Consider the following 19,994-nt stretch of genomic DNA (forward strand, 5'->3'; position numbering starts at 1 on the left):
AGACAAAAGCTGGAAAACACAAATCAAACCAGATGGATCCATTGCTACTGATAATGCAGTTGGACAGAGTAAAAATGTAATGGCGTGTCAGAAAAGTAATGCATTACGTTCATGAGTAACACAATTATTTGACATGTTCCTTTTACAAATCAGGTAATATTACAATTACTACATTACAGTATATCAAGTAACACCTTTCTTTTTACTAACATTTATGTCTCACAATTTTTGTATCACATTTTTCTTTTCTCCCTTTGTCTATTGTAGGCTAAACCTAGGCGTTAACCTCGCTCTGCCAACCTGGGGCAAGTAACTCATTCCTTTCAGAAACTGTTATTTATAGTTTTTGAAGACTTTGAACTGTTTACCTTGCACCACTAGAGGGTGCTGCAGCTTCTGAGTTAATATTTGTCTCTCATCATTACATTGAAATTTAGGCTGCTAAAAACTATTTATAATTTAAATTTTAGGCATATAGCGGAGGTGCGTATCCTAGTGTTAATTTTACGAGCCATTTTTTTATTTAGTGTCAGTCCAGTTTAAAATTTGCCCTTGTTAGTTTTTATCACATTTAGTCAACCTCATCCTGTTTTAGTCTTTATCTTAGTCCAAGACAACGTAATTTTAGTTACCTGTAATCTAGTTTTAGTCGACAAAAACTGTCAACATTTTAGTCTAGTTTTAGTCAGGACAATCGGCCAGCAGATAGTTATGCCCTACAAAATAAGGACTTAATGTTATTGCTGGTCCTTTTGTGCTTTATTTTAGGGTACAAAAGTAGCACAAACATAATGTAACATATTGAAAGTAACTACCACAACACTGGAAATAAGGCAAAACTGGAACCACACAATGGAAATTAACGAATTGAGGAAAGTAGAGACATTTTTGGAAGAAGAACTGATGAAACAGAATGCGAAGGCATCCAGCTCTACTGCTCTGAATCCAGCCAGAGAGTTTGTGTCACCCAACCGAGAAGAAAAGCCTTTAAAATGTGAAATTCAAGGGGAAAAGACAGATGGAAAAGCCATGGGCCACTACTCTGACTGAGAGAGAACCACACCACAGGGGGGCTTAATGTTAATTGGAAAAGAAGGAAGACATTTTGTCGCATGGTGCGCTAAACTCTTATAGCCTGATGTAACATCATTGTACGATATGACATTGCAGATCAGCTATTTTCAGCAAGAGTATAAATTAAGAATTACTCTTACTACCTCAAAGCCAGGGCTGAAGATGTATGCATCCTGGTACTCTGCAGTCACTGGCCGTGGAGTCAATCAAGTGTAAGGGGAAACATTTGGTCTAATGGTGGGGCTAGAAGGAAGCCCCCTGGGTCCCAAATTCAAATTTAAATACGGTATCAACCTCTGAGGATTATGAAATTGCACTTAAAATTACATGGCAATCCAGTCAGCTACTTTTGGGACCAAAGTGGTTGACGGACGGACGGACGGACGGACGGACGGACGGACGGACGGACGGAGGGGCCAACATTGGCGTCCTTTTAGAGCCCCACTTCAAGTCAGAATCTGAAGGCACACCTGTATTTCATTTTTTGTTTATCATGTGAGTTTGTAGATCTGCTATTTTAGCTTTTTGTATAGTTGTATATTTTGCATTACCTGGACTTGTGTCACGGCACACCAGCGTGCTTCGAGTCTACACACCCTTTGTGAACCACTGACCTAAGAGGACTCAAGTAATATATATTTTCGGTTGCACAGTAAAGTGCAGGGTGAAATGCACAGAAGAGTCCAGAAGATTCACCAGCACTCACAGAAATGCCCTTTAGGCAACTTGTATTTAATTGAGCAGCATAAATACGAACACGTTTCAAGACAGCCTTCCTCAGCGTATAGCAGTAGTAACAAATTGAGAATTGGCCATTCAAATTCAGAGGACCACATGCTGCAAAAGGATTTCCAACGTCTCTGAACTCAAAACCTATTATGTGCCCTTGCTCTGCAAAGAGAACTAATTTGCCTGTGCTATTTCAGGCAATAAAAGGCAATGAGGGGTGGGGTTTTTTCTTGTAATAGCATTAATTATTTAAAGGTGTCCATTTAATTCAATTTACATGTGTGAATCAGCCTGTGTGGATGAGGGAATGTGATTCCCCCCTACCTAATTCATCCAATACGAATGTTAGTGACGATTCACAGCCCTACATTGCCCCTGTTCCTGTATGCATTAATGTATTATTTATGGTGGGATGGATGCGTACTGCATGCGCTGACGCGGATTCCCCTGTGCTGAAAAGGAGCGACCCACTAACTGCGCCTATTTTCTGAGCAGTACGGCAATCCACAGTGCTCCGCTGTTCTCCCCGTGGAGCAGAAGAGATAGAAGGATACAGAGAGTGCAGAGGAGAAGGGAGGTAGAGATTGCTCCATATCTGAACCACCAGCTCTCGCTTCCATCCGTGTTTTCTTTCCCAGGCTCCTCTCCCTTACAGAAGAGGTACAGTATCAGCCATTCCACTCTTCTCCATTCTCAGAGCATGTTCATTATTTACGTCAAAACACTTGACAGGGTCACGTTAGCATCCTGAACCTGTGATATTTGCATAAAACATCCACAGCATGCAATGTGCACTGATCGTCTGTACAGTAAAATCCTCAGTTTCAGTTTAACCGTTTGTAACTCAGAGAGAGTACACACTCACAGTTGAATTAGCACTCAGGATTTTACTGTGGGTGCAAACTCCACATGTCATGCGGGTCCCGCGTCAGACACACCTGTGCTATGAAACCCAACGGCTAGAACTTCATCCTTCTCATCGTCATCATCATCATTGTCATCACTCTCACAGGCTCAGAGCTGCTGATGGGAGACAGAGAGGTGCTGCTGGATCTTGACTACGCGGGCGAAGCCCAAGGCAGCGACAGCTATGGAAGTCTGGGGAATGGGGTCTTCATCCCACCAAGATATGTGAGCACTGTTTTACCCCCCCTACCCTACCCAAACACACACCTTCTCTATTCAACATCAGGCATATTCAATACCAACCTCTAAACCTATTCTAACCCTAACCCCAATTTGATTCTTTTACACATTTTTAGTCGGTATGCACTTCGTACTTTTACATATTTCATACTGTAACCCAGGACTGCACAAGTCATTTGAAATAATCAAAAGTGGTTATCTTATGTTTCACACCATTATTTAATGAAACCTGGCAATGTATTGAAACATCTTATTTGGTTAGCTGTTACACCTTGCCCTCGTCTCCCCACCAGTACTAAAGGGTTAATAACCGAACACTGTCTCCCCGGGCTCACAGGGGCACCAGAAAAATCACACAGGCTATTATATACTATTAGGTCAAAGAAATTACTCAGATAACCACAATGAGCAATAGAAACATCAAGAAATATTTAAATGACAAACAAAATACATCACAAACAACATTGGGATTATCACACTGCCCAACTGTAACCCCCAGTCCCCACCCCCCACCATACCCGTCTCATTTCCTTCACGCCTCGCCGACCTCTCCAAGACGATGCAGTAAATCTTGAAATGCTTTTCCTCCCAGATCTGACATCCACTGCTCTGGTGTATGAGCTTGTGGTGTGAGACGTCTCGCATTTCTATATGGATTTCACCATGATCTAGGAGACGGGTGTTCTGTACATCATACAAAAGCTTATTCCTAGCATTTTCTTTTTCTTTTATTTATTTGTTTTATAGAGGGTGCATCTAAAGATCAATAGAGAAAAGGGGAGCCCGTTATGATGCTGTTTAATGGCAAAAAGATAAGAAAAAAATCGAGTGTTATTATTTATTTATTGTGCTTTCGTCCTGTTATTGTTTGCTCACTGAATAAAGTACTCAGCGCCGTAGAATACTGTATAATTTAATTGTATATGGGCTCGTTTTCAGCTCTCAGCTGCAGCTGGGGATGAAAACGCGTATGACGACGATGTCGACCCCATCTACCTTCAGTTTGATGCAAAGAGTGACCAACCAGCCGCTCTCCAGGGAAACTACTTCAGAGATGGACGCACCAAGATAGGTAGGCGGCGGTGTCATGGGCAGGGGCGTCACACCAAATTCTGGGCCCTGGGTACAAGGAGAAGCACTGCGGGCCCCCCATGAATGTTAACTATTAAAAAATAGCAGATATACAAGTTCACAGCGCGGCACCGAGTGCCGCGCTGCGAGCTTGTAGATCTGCTATTTCTTTTTAATTGTGAAAATGTGTGCAAGAAACCATGTTTCCATGTCAGTGATGCTCAAACTTTTTCATGTCAAGGACCCCCAAAATGATATGAATTTGGCCACGGACCCCCATCTCAAAATATTTAGTTCCAGGGACCCCCCCGGAAGCAAAATTTTAGTTACAAATGTTCGCTTAAAAAATACATATTCAAAGGTTTGCACACATTTTCACGACTTTTCAAAAATAGCAGATATACAAGCTCGCAGCGCGGCACTCGGTGCCGCGCTGTGAGCTTGTAGATCTGCTATTTTTCAATAGCTAAAGTTACTAGGGCCCCTCCACCTTGGGCCCTAGTAACTCAGTCCTACCCCTTGTGACGCCCCTGGTCATGGGTCATCGGCTGTGACAAACCACCGAGCATACCCTGACTGATAATCAAACATCTGACCAGAGTCTAACCCCTGGCCTCTGCTGCCAATCGTATCCATCCAGACTTCGTGCTGGTGTGGGAGGTGCGATCCCGGAAAAAGAAACGCCGCTCCAAGGGCAGGGAGCGGGACGATCCTGCCAGAGAGGAGGGGGAGACGGCGGGGGCAGAGGAGACCAGCAGATCTGAGAGGAGGAAGGCCCAGCTGGCAGAGTGGAGGGACAGGTTCGTCCAGAATCTGCAGAGTGTCGGCTTGCTAATGGAGAAGGTACAGTAGGTCACATGTAAAAGAGCTTCCGTCAGACTTATTAATTATTCAAATAATTACTACTACAGATGTCCCGTGCCAGAAATAGACAATCTCCAAGCTTACAAAGAGCATTGTGAGGCAAAGTGCTGTGAGCTTGTAGATCTTTACATTTTCGGCACAGGGCACAGACGGATTATAAATCAGGCATAACAGCCTTTGCTTTGTGTTCTCTCTCTTAACTCATCCCACTAGGAGGAAACGTCCAATGAGAAGAAAACTATTCATTTTCTGAAAGTCAACGCCCCCTGGGAAGTGCTAGTGTATTACGCTGAGGACCTCAGCCTAAGGGCACCGCTGCAGGTGGGCGATAATATTTCTTGTTGAAAGGAAGCTGGCCTGGATATCGCTGCTCTAATGCTATTGACAAGTTGTTCTTAACACATTCAGTGAATGATGGGAAATGATGTTTGCCACACAGGCGCAGCCCAACCCAGACTTCAACACTTCTGATCGGGTTCTTAAGAAACTATACATACCGAACATCATGGCAGAGTATGTGCCAAACAGACCGCTGGACTACTACACGTGTGCCTTTCGCCAGTCAAAGATGAAAAAGTAATAGTCTGATATGATCCAATTTCATGTCATATGCCCTGCCATGTACTGTATATCGCTGTAGTAGTACATAACATATGTGCAGAATAATTAATGCATTTCTCATTGCTCATTTCAGGTTCCTCGGTTCAAACAACCAGGAAACATATTTCACAAATACTCAGAGGCACCGCATTGTAAGTACAGTACACTCCTGACTCGTAAAAGACCGTCTTTGATGATCTCAGAGTAGAAATTGTCATTAAGGATTTTGTAGTGTAGTATGGCTTCTGATAATTGAACTTCCTGTTGTCATATCATGTCAATAAAGCACAATGAAAATTAATTCAATTCTGTACATCGTGGCATCAAGTGTTATACCCTAAACCCTCTCCATTCCAGGTGTATGAGATTCTTGCTCGGACACAGTATGGAAAAAGAAAGCGTGCTGAGGTGGGCGTGGCGAGGCTAATTAATGAGGGGGCGTACACCGCCGCTTTCCCTCTGCATGAGGTCAGATCATTGCATACATATCACTCTGCTATAGTGTAGTCATCGTCATCTCTCTTATCAGCACATGTGCACATTTACTCTGAGATTGTACAAATCGGTACACTCAGAGTTACATTTATGCTGAGGATATGACTGTGCCTGTCTTGTTCCTCACTCTTCAGGGTCCCTTTGAGCTTCCAAAGTACGAGGTCCGTCCTGACGAGCTGAATAAGAGACAGATTCTGTTCCACTACTGGGCCCGCTGGTCCAAATGGTGCAAGTACCAGCCGCTGGACCACATCAGAGAGTACTTTGGAGAGAAGATTGCACTTTATTTTGCCTGGCTAGGTAAAGCATGAATCATAATTGTAGTGGGAGACTGGGGTTCGATCCCAGCTCAGCGCAAATGAGTATTATCATTGTTCTTGTTTCCATGCATTTTAACAATTTTGCTGCCATTTTAAACATAACTGTAGTAAGCAGCTGCCAAATTGTCCTTACCTTTTAACGTGGGCACGCGCACGCATCGTGCACAATCTGTGCGCGACTCATCTAGTAGACGTGTAGACTCGGTGACAGCTTTCGAATAATTAAAAATCATATGCCAGGCGGGTAGAGGAATCAAACAGCTACAAAATAAAAATAAAAACGTGTGAAAAAATACCATTCTATGGCCATGCAGTCAGCTCACTTGTTTACAATGAAAAGCTATGCGAACGGAGCTGCGACTGGACGTCAGACCGGATATGGAAACCTAGATCCGGTCCAAACGGGAAATACGACCGGATACAGTTAGGGGGCGGGCCTAAAGTCTCCGAAACGGCTATATACAGCGATCATACTTTGAATCGTTTCATAATGATTAAAGCTAATTAAATTTCCGGGAACGACGGGCATCGCAGAGAGGTACAGTGGTAAATCTCCGGTTTCGACGGGATCGCAGAGTATGAGTTAAGATGGCATACGGTACAGTATAAGACGGATTGTCACAGGCCCAATTCAAAATTGTACTACAATTGTGTTCTTCAGGATGAGTGATGTGTCCCAATGAGACATGCTGCCACTATTGCTCCATGTAGAGCAGAATTAAGCAGTGAAAATTGATCCCTGCTCATCCAGGGTGTAAAAGACATTTATTTCTGTTTGTCTGGAGGTTTCTACACAGCCTGGCTGCTGCCCGCTGCAGCGGTGGGAACTTTCGTGTTCGTGTCTGGAGTCATGTCCATGGGAAGCAACACTCCTGCGTGAGTCCAAACCTCCTCTAAATTAAATCACTGCTTTAAGTCATCACATATTTCTCTCTATTGGAATGTAGGTAAACTTACAGTCTCACAGGTATTGTTTCTCAATGGGCATGGTAGTAATGATATTAAAATGTCTTAAAGCAATAACACACTGGACTTGGAGAGGAACCAAGATTGTTTGAAAAAGAAAAGAGAGGAGAGAGAGTTTGTGCATGTGTGTCTGTGCAGAAGAGAGAGAAACGTAATGGATTGGGCAATTGAATGAAAGCTAGGAACATTCTTTCATCTAGGACAGATTTCTAGATAATTGACAGTGTCAGCTGTTTTTAAAGGATGAATCGTGCAGAGATTGGTACACATTAAAATCTAGTGCTAATTCAACTCAGTGTGTGTACAAATGGATACATCTAACATTGGGAATTTTACTGTGTAGCCAATGTGACAGCTAAAACACTATTGATATAAGGGTAAAGCATTTAAAACACATACTGTAAAACATACCTAATCAATCAAATTGCAGATGGTAGCCAGACACATCATTATATGTTATCCATGGCAAATGTGCTTTTAGGACATACTCATAGGGTCTGGCTGATGAAGTCTGGTTGATGAAGCTTGGCTAATGTCATTCTTTCAGACATAAAGATGAACATTAGTTTTGCAACATTTCTTGCTTTGTATACTCAGGGATTGCTGCCTCAGCTCATTCAGTAATTATGACATTGTAATGAATGGATTCCCCTTGGGTCAGTGATAGATGTTTGGCTTTCCATTCAAATTCAAGTATTTTTGTAGGCCCCAGATCCAATGACAGCCCAAAAATACAGTCAGACTGTATCTTTTCATCAACCAATCTAATGTCCATCCATTTGCAGCTACAAATTGCCTGCTGCTAATGTGATTATGGCTCCATCAGCCATCAACCATGCTTCCTCATAACAACCATAGTGAAAACATTTGTATAGTGATTAAACCACTTCAATCCTATGTTATACTTCATCGCATGACTCGCTATCTCAAGCTTGTGAGTGCGTCAACGGCGCATCTCAAGAACCGCCCGCCCACCCGACTTAAAACCTGACGTGTGTATTGCAGAGGAGTCGAGGACTCAAGGGAGTGATACACTGAGTGTTCAGTAAGTCGGATCAGCAGATTCACATATGGACTGCCCTGGTGTCAGAAATATGTCATAGTACTGACTGGACTGGACTTCGTATTTGGGCATGCCTGGCACGGAACTGCCGTATATGGGCATGAAAGGGACACAGACAGATGGGTACAACAGGTATTGCATAACTGGGTGGGGGATGCATTTCCAACTTGCATCGTTCCTGACACAGAGCTCTTTGGCTGATCAATTGGAAATAGGTGAAGATACTATGTTGATTAGGGATGTCCCGATACCACTTTTTTGCTGACCAAGTACAAGTGCGAGTACTTAATTTGAGTGAGAGAAGGTGAAAACACTGTTCACTAGTTGAACTAACACACACAAAACTATGTCTTAGGACTTTTGATATGTTGTTACCAACATATTCATGAAACAAAATGGTATCTGGCGCTGCCGTGAGCAATATCGGACGAGTAGAGCAAAATAGGCCGGTATCGGGCGAGCACCGATTCTGTTATCGGTATCGGGACATCCCTAATGTTGATAAACTGAATACATAGTATATGATACAAGGATGGAATGGGTCCTCAGATGCTTCAGAGTCTCTTTCTTTAAAAACAACTAAATTCTATTAGCATTTCACTGTGTCAACAATATCATAGTGTTATTGACATTATATAAAAAGCCCCTGTGGGTATTCCCTTTTGAATTAAGTTAAGTACAGTTTGAGACTTTGAGGAACAGTCTGCTCTGTGCAAAATCAAACTAGAGAGGAGTGCTCCATGGAGCGCATAGCCCTGCCAGGTTGGGTTGCCCAGCCTGGGCCATGTAAGTCGTGGTGGGTTGCAGCATTTCTACAACATGTGTTGCAACTTTGCACATTCGTGGCACCCCCTGTGGGCAGAAGTGAAAGTACTTTTGGAGTTATGGGAGTTATACTCTACTTTACAACAGGTAGTTCCGATAAAGCAATCTGACTGGTTGAAATAGCTTTCTACCCGTGCGAATAGGCCTAATGAGCATAATCACACGGGTCTCATCAAACAAAGATATCAGCTGTGGCGGCGGTTGCGAAAGAGCTGAAGCGCTCCCTCTCCCAACACTATGCTAGCGGTCCCTCAACTTACAATTTCAATTTGGGGTTGATTGGATGTTGCTGTCATGATATATGGTGGTGTTTTTTGTAATACATTTACCCCTGCCACTAATTTTGTTAGCCAATTAAGTTGCTTTTATTATGGTGAGTTGCATCATGATCCAGTTCAATTTACAGTATATAGGCCAACTGCAGCGAGCATGAAAAGTTTGACTCTGATCAGTCCAGCAGTTTCCAAGATTGTTTGCACACAGACAGACAAGCAGACAGAGACACACAAAGACAGGCATACACCGATATGCGCGGAGCACGCACTCACACTCGCACGCATGCACGCACACACACACACACACACACACACACACACACACACACACACACACACACACACACAGCCAAAAAGGCCCAAAACACAATTTCCGCCTCCCGGCTTTTCAGCCAGGCAGAGATTAAAATCAACAGACTAATTGTGTAAACCACATGGGGTATGTTATGTTGTGTACGCCCGTGGTCAGGTTGTAATATACATAATGCATCACCTCAGTGAGTTCCCTGCTACCGACACTGCAGTGCTGGATTGTTTCCCTTTCAAGTGAATCTCTGGGTGACAGCGAGCAGTAGTAATAATGCCTCGTCAGAAGGTCCTTATTTCACCCGTCTGTTTCCATGGCAGCCATTGACCACCATGACTTCCTCCTCAGAGGGTCTTAGTGTTTTCTGTTTTCACTCCCCCACTTTATTTATAGTGCCTTCGAATAAGTAGCAAATGAGAAATACAATGGAGTTCACGATTAATGTTGGGGAAGCAATAAAGCAATTGTCTTAGCGTACTGCAACATTTGTGTGACTGTTCATTCTGTAGTGTAGATTAGGGCCACGGATCACTGAGACAAGCAGGGAGAGCTGTATTGGTAATAATGAACTGCACCAAGGCAATTAGTGGATAATGATCTTCCCATTATTCAAATAGAGTCTGGAGGTCTCTCAGTGTCGGATATATTTGAGTGCTGTATCTTATAACTATACCAGCTGGTGTGCATCCACAGTTGCAGCCAGCTATTCTTCTTTACAAAATGTTTCCAACAGTACCTTGCCAGCAATTGCCCTGAGGCAAAAATCGTTTGGCAATCATCCACACAATCACTGTGCTTTTACTGGGATCAAGGTTGAACAACAGATAACAGAATACATTGATTTTGTATCCTAAGCACTATAGTGTATTTAAAGCATCAAGCCTTTCTCGCTGATCAGAATTCAGTGACGCAGTGCTTCATTGAGCTTCTGAGAAGCAGAGGTGATTCAGATTTCCTATTCCCTTTCAGTCAGAAACATGTAATTTCTTTCCCCCATATACTGTATGTGTTGCTGTGTTGGTATACTGTACTTGTCTGTAGGGCTGCAACTACTGTATTGTTTTTTCTTAGATTATATTCTGTTGATTACTTTTTCGATGAATCAAGAAGTGTGGTTTTTGATATTGTTAAGTCTTTATAGAATAACCACTTGAGCATTATTTTCTTCTTTGTTGCACTAGGGTGTGGTCTAGCGACACATTGTGAGCTTGTAGATCTGCTATTTAAAAAATACATTGAATCCTGTTGCCTATAATGCCCAAAATACAGATAGATTATTAATCAGTTATTTTAATAACATTTTGATTATCAATAATTCTTTATAATGTATTAAATTGATTAGTTTGATTAACTGCTGCACCTCTACTGTTTTGGTATGTACCGTACATGTCTGCAGTAAGGAGATCTGTGACAGTGGAGACAGCTACCTGATGTGTCCTCTGTGCAACACCGGCTGCAAGTCGTGGAACATGTCAGACATCTGCCCCATGGCCAAGGTACTAAACCCAGGGTTTATTCAACATGGCCAAGGTACTAAACCCAGGGTTTATTCAACATGGCCAAGGTACTAAACCCAGGGTTTATTCAACATGGCCAAGGTACTAAACCCAGGGTTTATTCAACAGCCAAGGTACTAAACCCAGGGTTTATTCAACATGGCCAAGGTACTAAACCCAGGGTTTATTCAACAGCCAAGGTACTAAACCCAGGGTTTATTCAACAGCCAAGGTACTAAACCCAGGGTTTATTCAACAGCCAAGGTACTGAACCCAGGGTTTATTCAACAGCCGTTCCCCCAAAAGTTAAACTACCCTTACGAATAGTGAACATAGCTGAACTACAAGCTCACAATGCATTGCATAGCAAAGTGTTGTGAGCTTTAGGGCATTCACGAATAGTGAATTTTAGTATTCAAATTATTCGACCTCTTCGAATAGTCGAATATTCGACAGGACTGGCCAAACTGTCAAATATTAAGTAAGCAAGGGGCTAACATTGTGAAAATAGCCGATCTACATGCTTGCGAGGCGTTGTGAGCATGTAGATCTGCTATTTTCACAACATTTATCTGCGGAACCGAGTCACATTAAATGTAATACCTACAATTCCTAGTGCTTGTCAGGGTGGGGGGCCCCAGTTAAAATATGTTTATTTTGTGGGTCACGGCCTAAAAAGGTTTGAGAACCATTGACAACTCATTCTTATGAATTCCTATCTAGCCAAGCTTTATAAACTATATATTTTTTAAACAAAAAAACAAAAAAAATAATATTCGACTTCGGTGAACAACGTTGAATAGTGACTTTGATATTCGAATATTCGAATATTTGGTGAATGCCCTAGTGAGCTTGTAGATCTGCTATTAACATTTTGAACATTTGTATTTATTTATTTTAATTTTGGCCTATAATAACATGCTGGCATCCCAAAACAGGGATGCCAGGTTGAAAGTGTTTAAGAGAACAAACACAATACCACAACTTCTTTGAAGTGCATTCGCTTTTAATTATACATTCTTATGTAGATCTCTCGTAGAAATGAAGCATGGGTACTGCACCCAAAAAAAGGGTGCAGTACCAGTAGTCATCTTTTTCTCTGCATGCTGCCCCACCTGTGTCTGCCTTTCAGGTGGGCTACCTGTTTGATCACCCAGGTACAGTTTTCTTCAGCGTGTTCATGTCCTTCTGGGCTGTTACCTTCTTGGAGTACTGGAAACGCAAGAATGCCACCCTGGCCCACCACTGGGACTGCATGGACTTCCAGGAAGAAGAGGTTTCGTGCCCACCCGTCTATTACCCATCTTCATCTCATTAATTTATTCATTCCTTCATTGGTTGGGGGGGGAGGGGATTTGCCAATATATAGAGTCATTTAAATTAATTACTCAGCATGTCTCAAGCTTAGTTTATGCTTCAGTGAAAAATGCCTTACTTTCAACAGAATCAATTGTGACGTAACATGACTGAATGATGTTGCGTCAGCGGTGTGTCAAAAAGACAACATTTTCATCGATTTGACACATCGCACGTGACTTTCTTGCTGATGAATCAATTACATTTATAACATGACAATGCTGTCAGACATTTAAATGTCCTTCTTGTCCGTCCAGGAGCGACCCAGGCCAGAGTTTGCAGCGATGGCCCCTGCTATGGAGGAGAACCCGGTGACGGGGGTCAAAGAGCCCTACTTCCCTGAGAAAGCGAGGCTGTCCCGCATGCTAACTGGTTCTATGGTCATCGTTATTATGGTGAGACACTCTGTATTTTAATAGATGTTCTGTTTTCTTGTGTCACCTTTGATGATATTCATCTTCCCCTTGGTCAGTTATTGTAATTAACCTCTTTTGAGATGTTTTGACCACTGAAGCCCTATTTCTTTTTAAATAGCCGTTTTAGCAATTTTCCCCAAATCCGGATGCCAGGGTTAAAGTGGTTAAAAGACCTGTGGGTTGTCCCACTCAATAACAAAAAAGAAAAAAAGTATAATAATATAATTGAACCAGGTCGTGTGGCCTCTGGACTTATACTGACTGACCTATACTGTGTAGAAGATCATCCAATCCCAGTTACAAATGGCATGCTCAGATACAGCGCAGAGTCAGCATTGTATCACCCAGCATTGTAAGGCCAATCTAGCATATTAAGCTTTCTGTATTGATGTTGAAAAGTAGGCAGGACAATACTGTTTTGTGAAAATAGCCAATCTTTAATCTATTAATTTTATACATTTGAAAACTTGTGAAATGGGACTTTTACTTATAATGGAGTATTTCTATATTGTGGCATTGTTTATTTTACATACTGTACATACATTTTGAGTAACTTTTACACCACTGCCATTATGAAGTCAGTGAAATGAATTGTAATATTTTGCCTGACACTCAGCTTTGTGTGGTGATGATCTTCCTGGTGACGGTGATCATGTACCGCGCTATCATCAGTGTCATGATGTTCCACACTGGGAGCCCAGTGCTGATCACACAGGTAAGCTTTAGCCCCATTTATACTTTGTCGCACGGCAGTGTCGCAATAAGCCGATCTACAAGTTCACAGCTTTGTGAGCTTGTAGATCTGCCGTTTTCGGCACGTGGCACCTCACCTTCAGCACGACAGGAGATCCTCGTTTAAGTAACAGAGAGTGTGTGTCTGTGTGTGTATGTGTGTGTGTGTGTGTGTGTGTATGTGTGTGTCCGCAGGCAGGGAACATTGCCAACATCTCCAGCAGCATGGTGAATTTGGGGCTGATTCTGCTGATGGGACAGGTTTACACCGCATTAGCAGAGAAGCTCACTAAATGGGGTAAGAGCCAGCGGCACTATTTGGCACCTCCCCCGCTTGATATACAGCAGCGATGCCCAGTGCTCCGAAGCATCTTTAACTGTTGGCACCTCTCCCATTGATTTACGAGATCAATGCCCACCGCGTCGAAGCATGCACTGACTTCCAGGTCGTAGTACTTTAGGTTTTAGTGCAGGTGCTTGTGTTTAAGCTAAAAGCCTCACAGCTAAAGTTAGTCTTTAGGTCAGCCTCACGGAATAAAATTTAAATCTACCACAATAGAAAATATGTTTAGCATGATGATGATGATAATAATGAGAATGATAATAAGAGTGATAACAATACTCATCATAATAATGATGATACACTTTATAATGCCTCCTGGTGGCGCTATAAAAGGCAGATGTGAAACATGCAGGGAAACAGTTCTTTCTTGGCCTCTAGTGTGCATACAAAGTTTTACACTGATAGGAATAGTTATAGGTAAAAACACGAATCAGCCTGTTATAGCGCCACCATGAGGCTGATTTGAACATTTAGAAGTTCCTCTGCCTAGTGCAGGGGTTTTCAACTGATTTTGACCCAGGGACCACCATCTTGACAAAGAGTAACCTTGGGACCATCACTATATTGTTGGTTATGTCTAAACACTTCTGGGAACTCAGATTAGGTCCCACCCAATAGTGTCAGGTTTTTCTTTTGGCAGGGATATCTTTTTGCCAAGAAACACAACATTTTTGTTGGACATATTTGAATGCATCAACTATTTACAAAATGATTTTCCATGGACCAAGCAGGACAGCCCAGGTCCAGGTCCTTTTCTTTCTTTTTTTTATGATTTTCTGATTGCATGGCCAGGGACCACCTGCAATACCTTTTGCCCTAGTGGGAATGTGCGTGCACAGTTTCACTGAAATATGATTTGAGGCATTTTGTGATTAATGGACCAATTTCTTGTAGGCCAAGGAAGTCTTGTTATTATCCTATTTATCTTGGTTTGGTTATTGAGTCTTACTGTACTCTTACCGTACCTGTACTTCTGTGTCCCCAGGGATCAATAGTTTTATTTGATCATGAATTTTATATGACACATCTCCTATGTGTATAAGCTGGAGGGAACATTTTTGGTGGGTCTGTTTAAGGCTAACTGTCTCTAGAGAAGGTGTGTTTTTCTCTCCAGGGCTAAACGGGTGGACCAGCCAGCGTTCAGTTTCTTGTGCACACTGCCAGGTCATTTCAGATAATGTTGTCATTTCCCATGATATTATTATAACCTCCATATTTCAGCAAGGTTTCAGTCCAATCTGACTGCCATTATAAAATATGTGAAATATATCAACCAAAAAGTGGCATACTGGCAGTGTGCACAAGAAATGTGGTGCTGATCAGTCAAGTGGTTTGTGAAATGAACCATGGACAGAGACGTGAGCAAAGCTGAGGTGGTCTTTACTCTTTAGTGACATGAAGATCATTTTTTTCTTCTTGCTTTTGACAGAGATGCACAGAACGCAGACCCAGTATGAAGACGCTTTCACTTTCAAGGTGTTTGTCTTCCAGTTTGTCAACTTCTACTCCTCTCCCTTCTATGTGGCCTTCTTCAAGGGAAGGTGAGAGAGAGGTCACTCATACTGTATGCAATACTGTTTTTCTGCTCACAAGTGAAACCACTTAAACCCTATATTTTGTTGACCAGGGTCCCTCTAGGGCATACATGGGCAACTGGCGGCCCGGGGGCCACATGCGGCCCCCACCTTCACTTAATGCGGCCCGCAGGTTAATACCGGAATACTGATATATTGTTGATTTCAGTTGTTACAATTCCAAACATGACCTGCTTTAATTCCATCAGTCTATATTAGTAGCTTGATGACTAGTAGTATAGTAGTATTAAAATGTATTTTTTATGTCCAATGTATTTAGGTACATAAAGTTAACATGGCTAAATGCGTTTGAAATTAAATAAAAATGTTACATTTCAGGATTCCAATTCAAAAGATGCGTTTTGAGCTTGTAGATCTGCTATTTTTGCTTCTTTTGTATGAGATACTAGAATGACAAAGTAGGACATAGAAATATGCAATGTGGCCCTCTGGAGTGAAGGTGGAAATATTGTGGCCCTCCCCATCATCAAAGTTGCCCACCCCTGCTCTAGGGAACTGTACTGTCTTTGACCCCTCCTTTTTGCCCTCTCTCTTCACTGAAAACAGCCACTCTACAAGCTGACAACGCACTGCAGTGCAACACAAGCTTGTAGATTGGCTATTTTTGCAGAATGTTTGCCTATTATTACATCCCCAGAAAAGGGACGCTAGGATTCATGTGGTTAATTTGTAAAAAAGATGTTTCTAATAATAATCAAATATAAAGAATTTCATTTTCTTTTTCATGTCACCTATAGATTTGTGGGTTATCCTACCAACTATGGCACCTTATTTGGGATGAGAAACGAAGATGTGAGTTTTCTCTTTTATGTTTGAATGATGTGTGGTTCTTAGCCTAGTTCCTAAAGTAGGTTTTGCTCCAGCACTTTAGATCTAGCATAAGGAGCTTATGCTGGCCAAATCAGCCGTAGCATTTTAAGTCCCTCAAACTACAGTAATTTGTGATAGAGACAGCAATTTGTCTCATTTTATTTATTTTAAATTATATGATTAATATAATACATTATTTAATACCTTCTATCAGTTGTAACTTTAGACCATTATTATTTATTGCTATTATTAGTTGCAGTATTAGTGTAATTAACCAGTACTGTAAAATAACCAGTATTATTATCATCATAATGAAGATTCAGCGTTGATGAGAAATCTGTAAAAACCTGTATCATGTAAATCTGCTATTTTCACAATTTCTGCCTCTAATATTTGACAATTTGGCCAATGTTTAATTTGTCATTTTAGAGGTATTAAAAAGTCCTTAAATTGACACTTTAGAAATGTGCAGATACCCTCTATACACGTAAACTTTATGTTGGTTTGTTTACTTTTGAGGGTAGAAAACATTAAGTTAATCATCTGGGGAACCACTGCTCTCTCTCTCTGTGTGTGTGTGTGTGTGTGTGTGTGTGTGTGTGTGTGTGTGTGTGTGTGTGTGTGTGTGTGTGTGTGTGTGTGTGTGTGTGTGTGTGTGTGTGTGGGTGTGTGGGTGGGTGGGTGGGCGGGCGTGCGTTTCAGTGCGGTCCAGGTGGCTGTCTCATTGAGCTGGCTGAGCAGCTGTTCATCATCATGGTGGGGAAGCAGGTCATCGGCAACGTCCAGGAGTTTGTCATCCCGTAGGTTTGCTCTGCACACTTTAACCACCTTAACCCTCTAATCTTAGTAGAACAGAGCTGAGTCACAATCTTAGTAGAACAGAGCTGAGTCACAACTGGTGCTTTTTTCCATCTATTCTACACCAAATGTTTCTGCCAAAAATAGCAGATCTGCAAGCTCACAACGCAAGCTTGTGGATCTGCTACTTAAATGACGAGAATCTCGTTTTCAAAGACGAGATTCACGCCATTTTGGTTTTTCGCTAGAGGGCGCTCTTCTGCACTCTTCCGCGGCCTATGAATGATCCCAGGACTACAAATCCCAGAATACAATCGGAAATGACGGCATCCGAAAAATCCATCCCGTCTCCTGTAACGTTATCGCGTAGACAAAAGTCTATTTATCTCCGTTTTTTTCCTCAGAGTGGGTTTTTGGTCAAAACAAGCCTCTGTGGGTCTTCAAAGGTTAGTAAAAACACTCAAAACCTCTGGCAAGGGGAGACTAAACAGTGTTTTAACTGCAGTTAAAGAGTTAAGTTCTTCCTTTGTGACCTTGAACATCTGCTATTTTCAGTGCATGACACCTGCTCGCTACAAAGTATAAATCAAGCCTATAGGCTGTGTTGCAATGGAGATGTGTTTGCCTGGTGCAGTACAGCCCAATACTGTCCTATTACTGCAGTACTGGCACAGTCCGCCCTGGGACTGTACTGTAGAGGTGTGTGTGTGTGTGTGTGTGTGTGTGTGTGTGTGTGTGTGTGTGTGTGTGTGTGTGTGTGTGTGTGTGTGTGTGTGTGTGTGTGTGTGTGTGTGTGTGTGTGTGTGTGTGTGTGTGTGTGTGTGTGTGTGTGAGCGAGAGAGAGCATGCAGGCATAAGTGTGTACAGTGTGTGATGAACAGACTGGACATAATGCATACTCTGCAAATGTATTGTTTTGACGTGTGCTGTCAGTTTTAAGCCAAACAATGTACAGTGAGAGCACAAAGAGAAAAAGTGGACACAAACAAAAATCTCCCTCCTGTGTCTCTTATCTTGCCCTCTTAAATCCTCTCTATAGAAAAAGGCATCTGAGTTGCAACTGTGTACTTAGACTGCTTTCTTCCCCTCCATGCCAAATTTATTTGCCAAAAACTGCCAATCTGCGAGCTCACAATGCATTGTGAGCTTGTAGATCTGATATTTTTGGTGAATATTCCCCCCCAAATGAGGGATGCTGGGATCCAAGTGGGTTTCAAATCTTGCGACGCATTGTAAGCTTGTAGATCTGCTATTTGTGGTGAATGTTTCCCCCAGAATAGGGATGTTGGGATTCAATTGGTTAAACAGAAGCTGCTACAGCAGGGTTCCCCAATAGGCGGCCCGCGGGCCATTTGCGGCCCGCGGGGGGCTACTGTCTGGCCCACACCAACCCCAGTAATAATGGTGGTATAAGAGCAGCAACAACACTAGTATATCGTCGTTGTCGGGTGGAAATCTCGTATCTCCAAATTTGTACGTTCTTTCGCAAATCATACAAGGCCGTCTCACAAAAGTAATGAAAACAGCAGATCTACAAGCACACAACGCCTCGCACCGCAAGGCGTTGTGTGCTTGTAGATCGGCTGTTTTCACTAGTTTAAAGTTGTACTATGTAACTTTTTTTATAAAACAAATCTTAAAATTCTCCTAACTATTAAATCACAAAAGTTTTAGAAGATCCGCGCCGTGAATTTCAGCCTGTAAAGCCTTCTCTATATGTAAACTGAGATCCTTGCCGTGGACCGGATCTCGCGCCAAAATTGCGTCATCACACTACCGGCCAATCACAGCGAGGGTTATACAACTGCCGGCCAATCACAGCGCATCTTGAAGTGGGGTCGCTATGGCAGCCATATTTGTTGTCGCCCGTTTGTACCATCCCTTCTCTAGGTAATTTCGCCTACCAGGCAGGGTGAAGGAGTCCGTATCTCTGGAATTACTGAACGCACAGGAACAAGGGACCCCTTAAAAGATAGATCTCAGCGAGGTGGAGGCAGACGCGGGGGTCTGAAGGTACGAAAAACGGACGAAAGACGCGGACGCGACCGCGGTTTGCCATAGGGCTAATGACCACTAGTTGGGCAACTTACACAGTATGGCTTTAAATCATTTTTAAAATGATACATTGAAAACGAACGGTTTTGGACATACAAGATTTTCACCTGACAACGACGACGAAAACTGTCGCTGGAGCGCTGGGAACGCCACCGTCGCCCCCTGCAATGTTGTGGCCCTCGGCTTGCTACCCTAGACATAATTCGGCCCTTGGGGAAAACTAATTGGGGAACCCTGTGCTACAGTATAAGCCCTGTGGCTGGTGAGTGTTATTTAAGGGCTTAATTGTTTCTTAATTGTGTCCTCTGACAGTAAGGTCAAGGCCTGGCGCCAGCAGCGAGCCATGGCCAAGGTACGGGGGAATAAGGTACCCGATGAACCACGGCGCTGGGAGGAAGACTACCAGCTGGTGGAGTATGAGGGTCTGTTTGAGGAATATCTGGAAATGGGTGAGGGTCTCACTGCTCTACCTCTACTATTATTATTTAGGGCATTCACCAAATATTCGAATATTTGAATATCAAAGTCACTATTCGACATTGTTCACCAAAGTTGAATATTCGCTTATTTAAAACTTTTTATTGTTTTCTCTTTGAAAAATATATATATACATGTACATTTCTTCATGGTTTATAAAGCTTGGCTGGATAGGAAGTCA

General features: G+C 42.5%; 1 protein-coding gene across 1 annotated transcript in view; it reads left to right on the forward strand.

Moving 5' to 3' along the window:
- Positions 1–19,994, forward strand: part of ano11 (anoctamin 11) — a gene marked incomplete at both ends in the record, with an annotated part of 44,404 nt that overhangs the window by 1,771 nt on the left and 22,639 nt on the right. Inside the window, 18 exons of the mRNA XM_080732817.1 lie at positions 2,767–2,934; positions 3,889–4,021; positions 4,661–4,863; positions 5,098–5,205; positions 5,324–5,460; positions 5,579–5,636; positions 5,842–5,952; positions 6,114–6,279; positions 7,085–7,175; positions 11,132–11,231; positions 12,364–12,507; positions 12,845–12,982; positions 13,620–13,718; positions 13,931–14,033; positions 15,508–15,619; positions 16,411–16,465; positions 17,186–17,283; positions 19,649–19,785. Of these exons, the coding sequence (XP_080588943.1) occupies positions 2,767–2,934; positions 3,889–4,021; positions 4,661–4,863; positions 5,098–5,205; positions 5,324–5,460; positions 5,579–5,636; positions 5,842–5,952; positions 6,114–6,279; positions 7,085–7,175; positions 11,132–11,231; positions 12,364–12,507; positions 12,845–12,982; positions 13,620–13,718; positions 13,931–14,033; positions 15,508–15,619; positions 16,411–16,465; positions 17,186–17,283; positions 19,649–19,785 (2,161 nt within the window). The remainder of the gene's footprint in view (positions 1–2,766; positions 2,935–3,888; positions 4,022–4,660; positions 4,864–5,097; positions 5,206–5,323; positions 5,461–5,578; positions 5,637–5,841; positions 5,953–6,113; positions 6,280–7,084; positions 7,176–11,131; positions 11,232–12,363; positions 12,508–12,844; positions 12,983–13,619; positions 13,719–13,930; positions 14,034–15,507; positions 15,620–16,410; positions 16,466–17,185; positions 17,284–19,648; positions 19,786–19,994) is intronic.

This window comes from Nannobrachium achirus (genome assembly GCF_963921795.1).
Source record: "Nannobrachium achirus genome assembly, chromosome: 9".
NCBI classification, from domain to species: Eukaryota; Metazoa; Chordata; class Actinopteri; order Myctophiformes; family Myctophidae; genus Nannobrachium; species Nannobrachium achirus.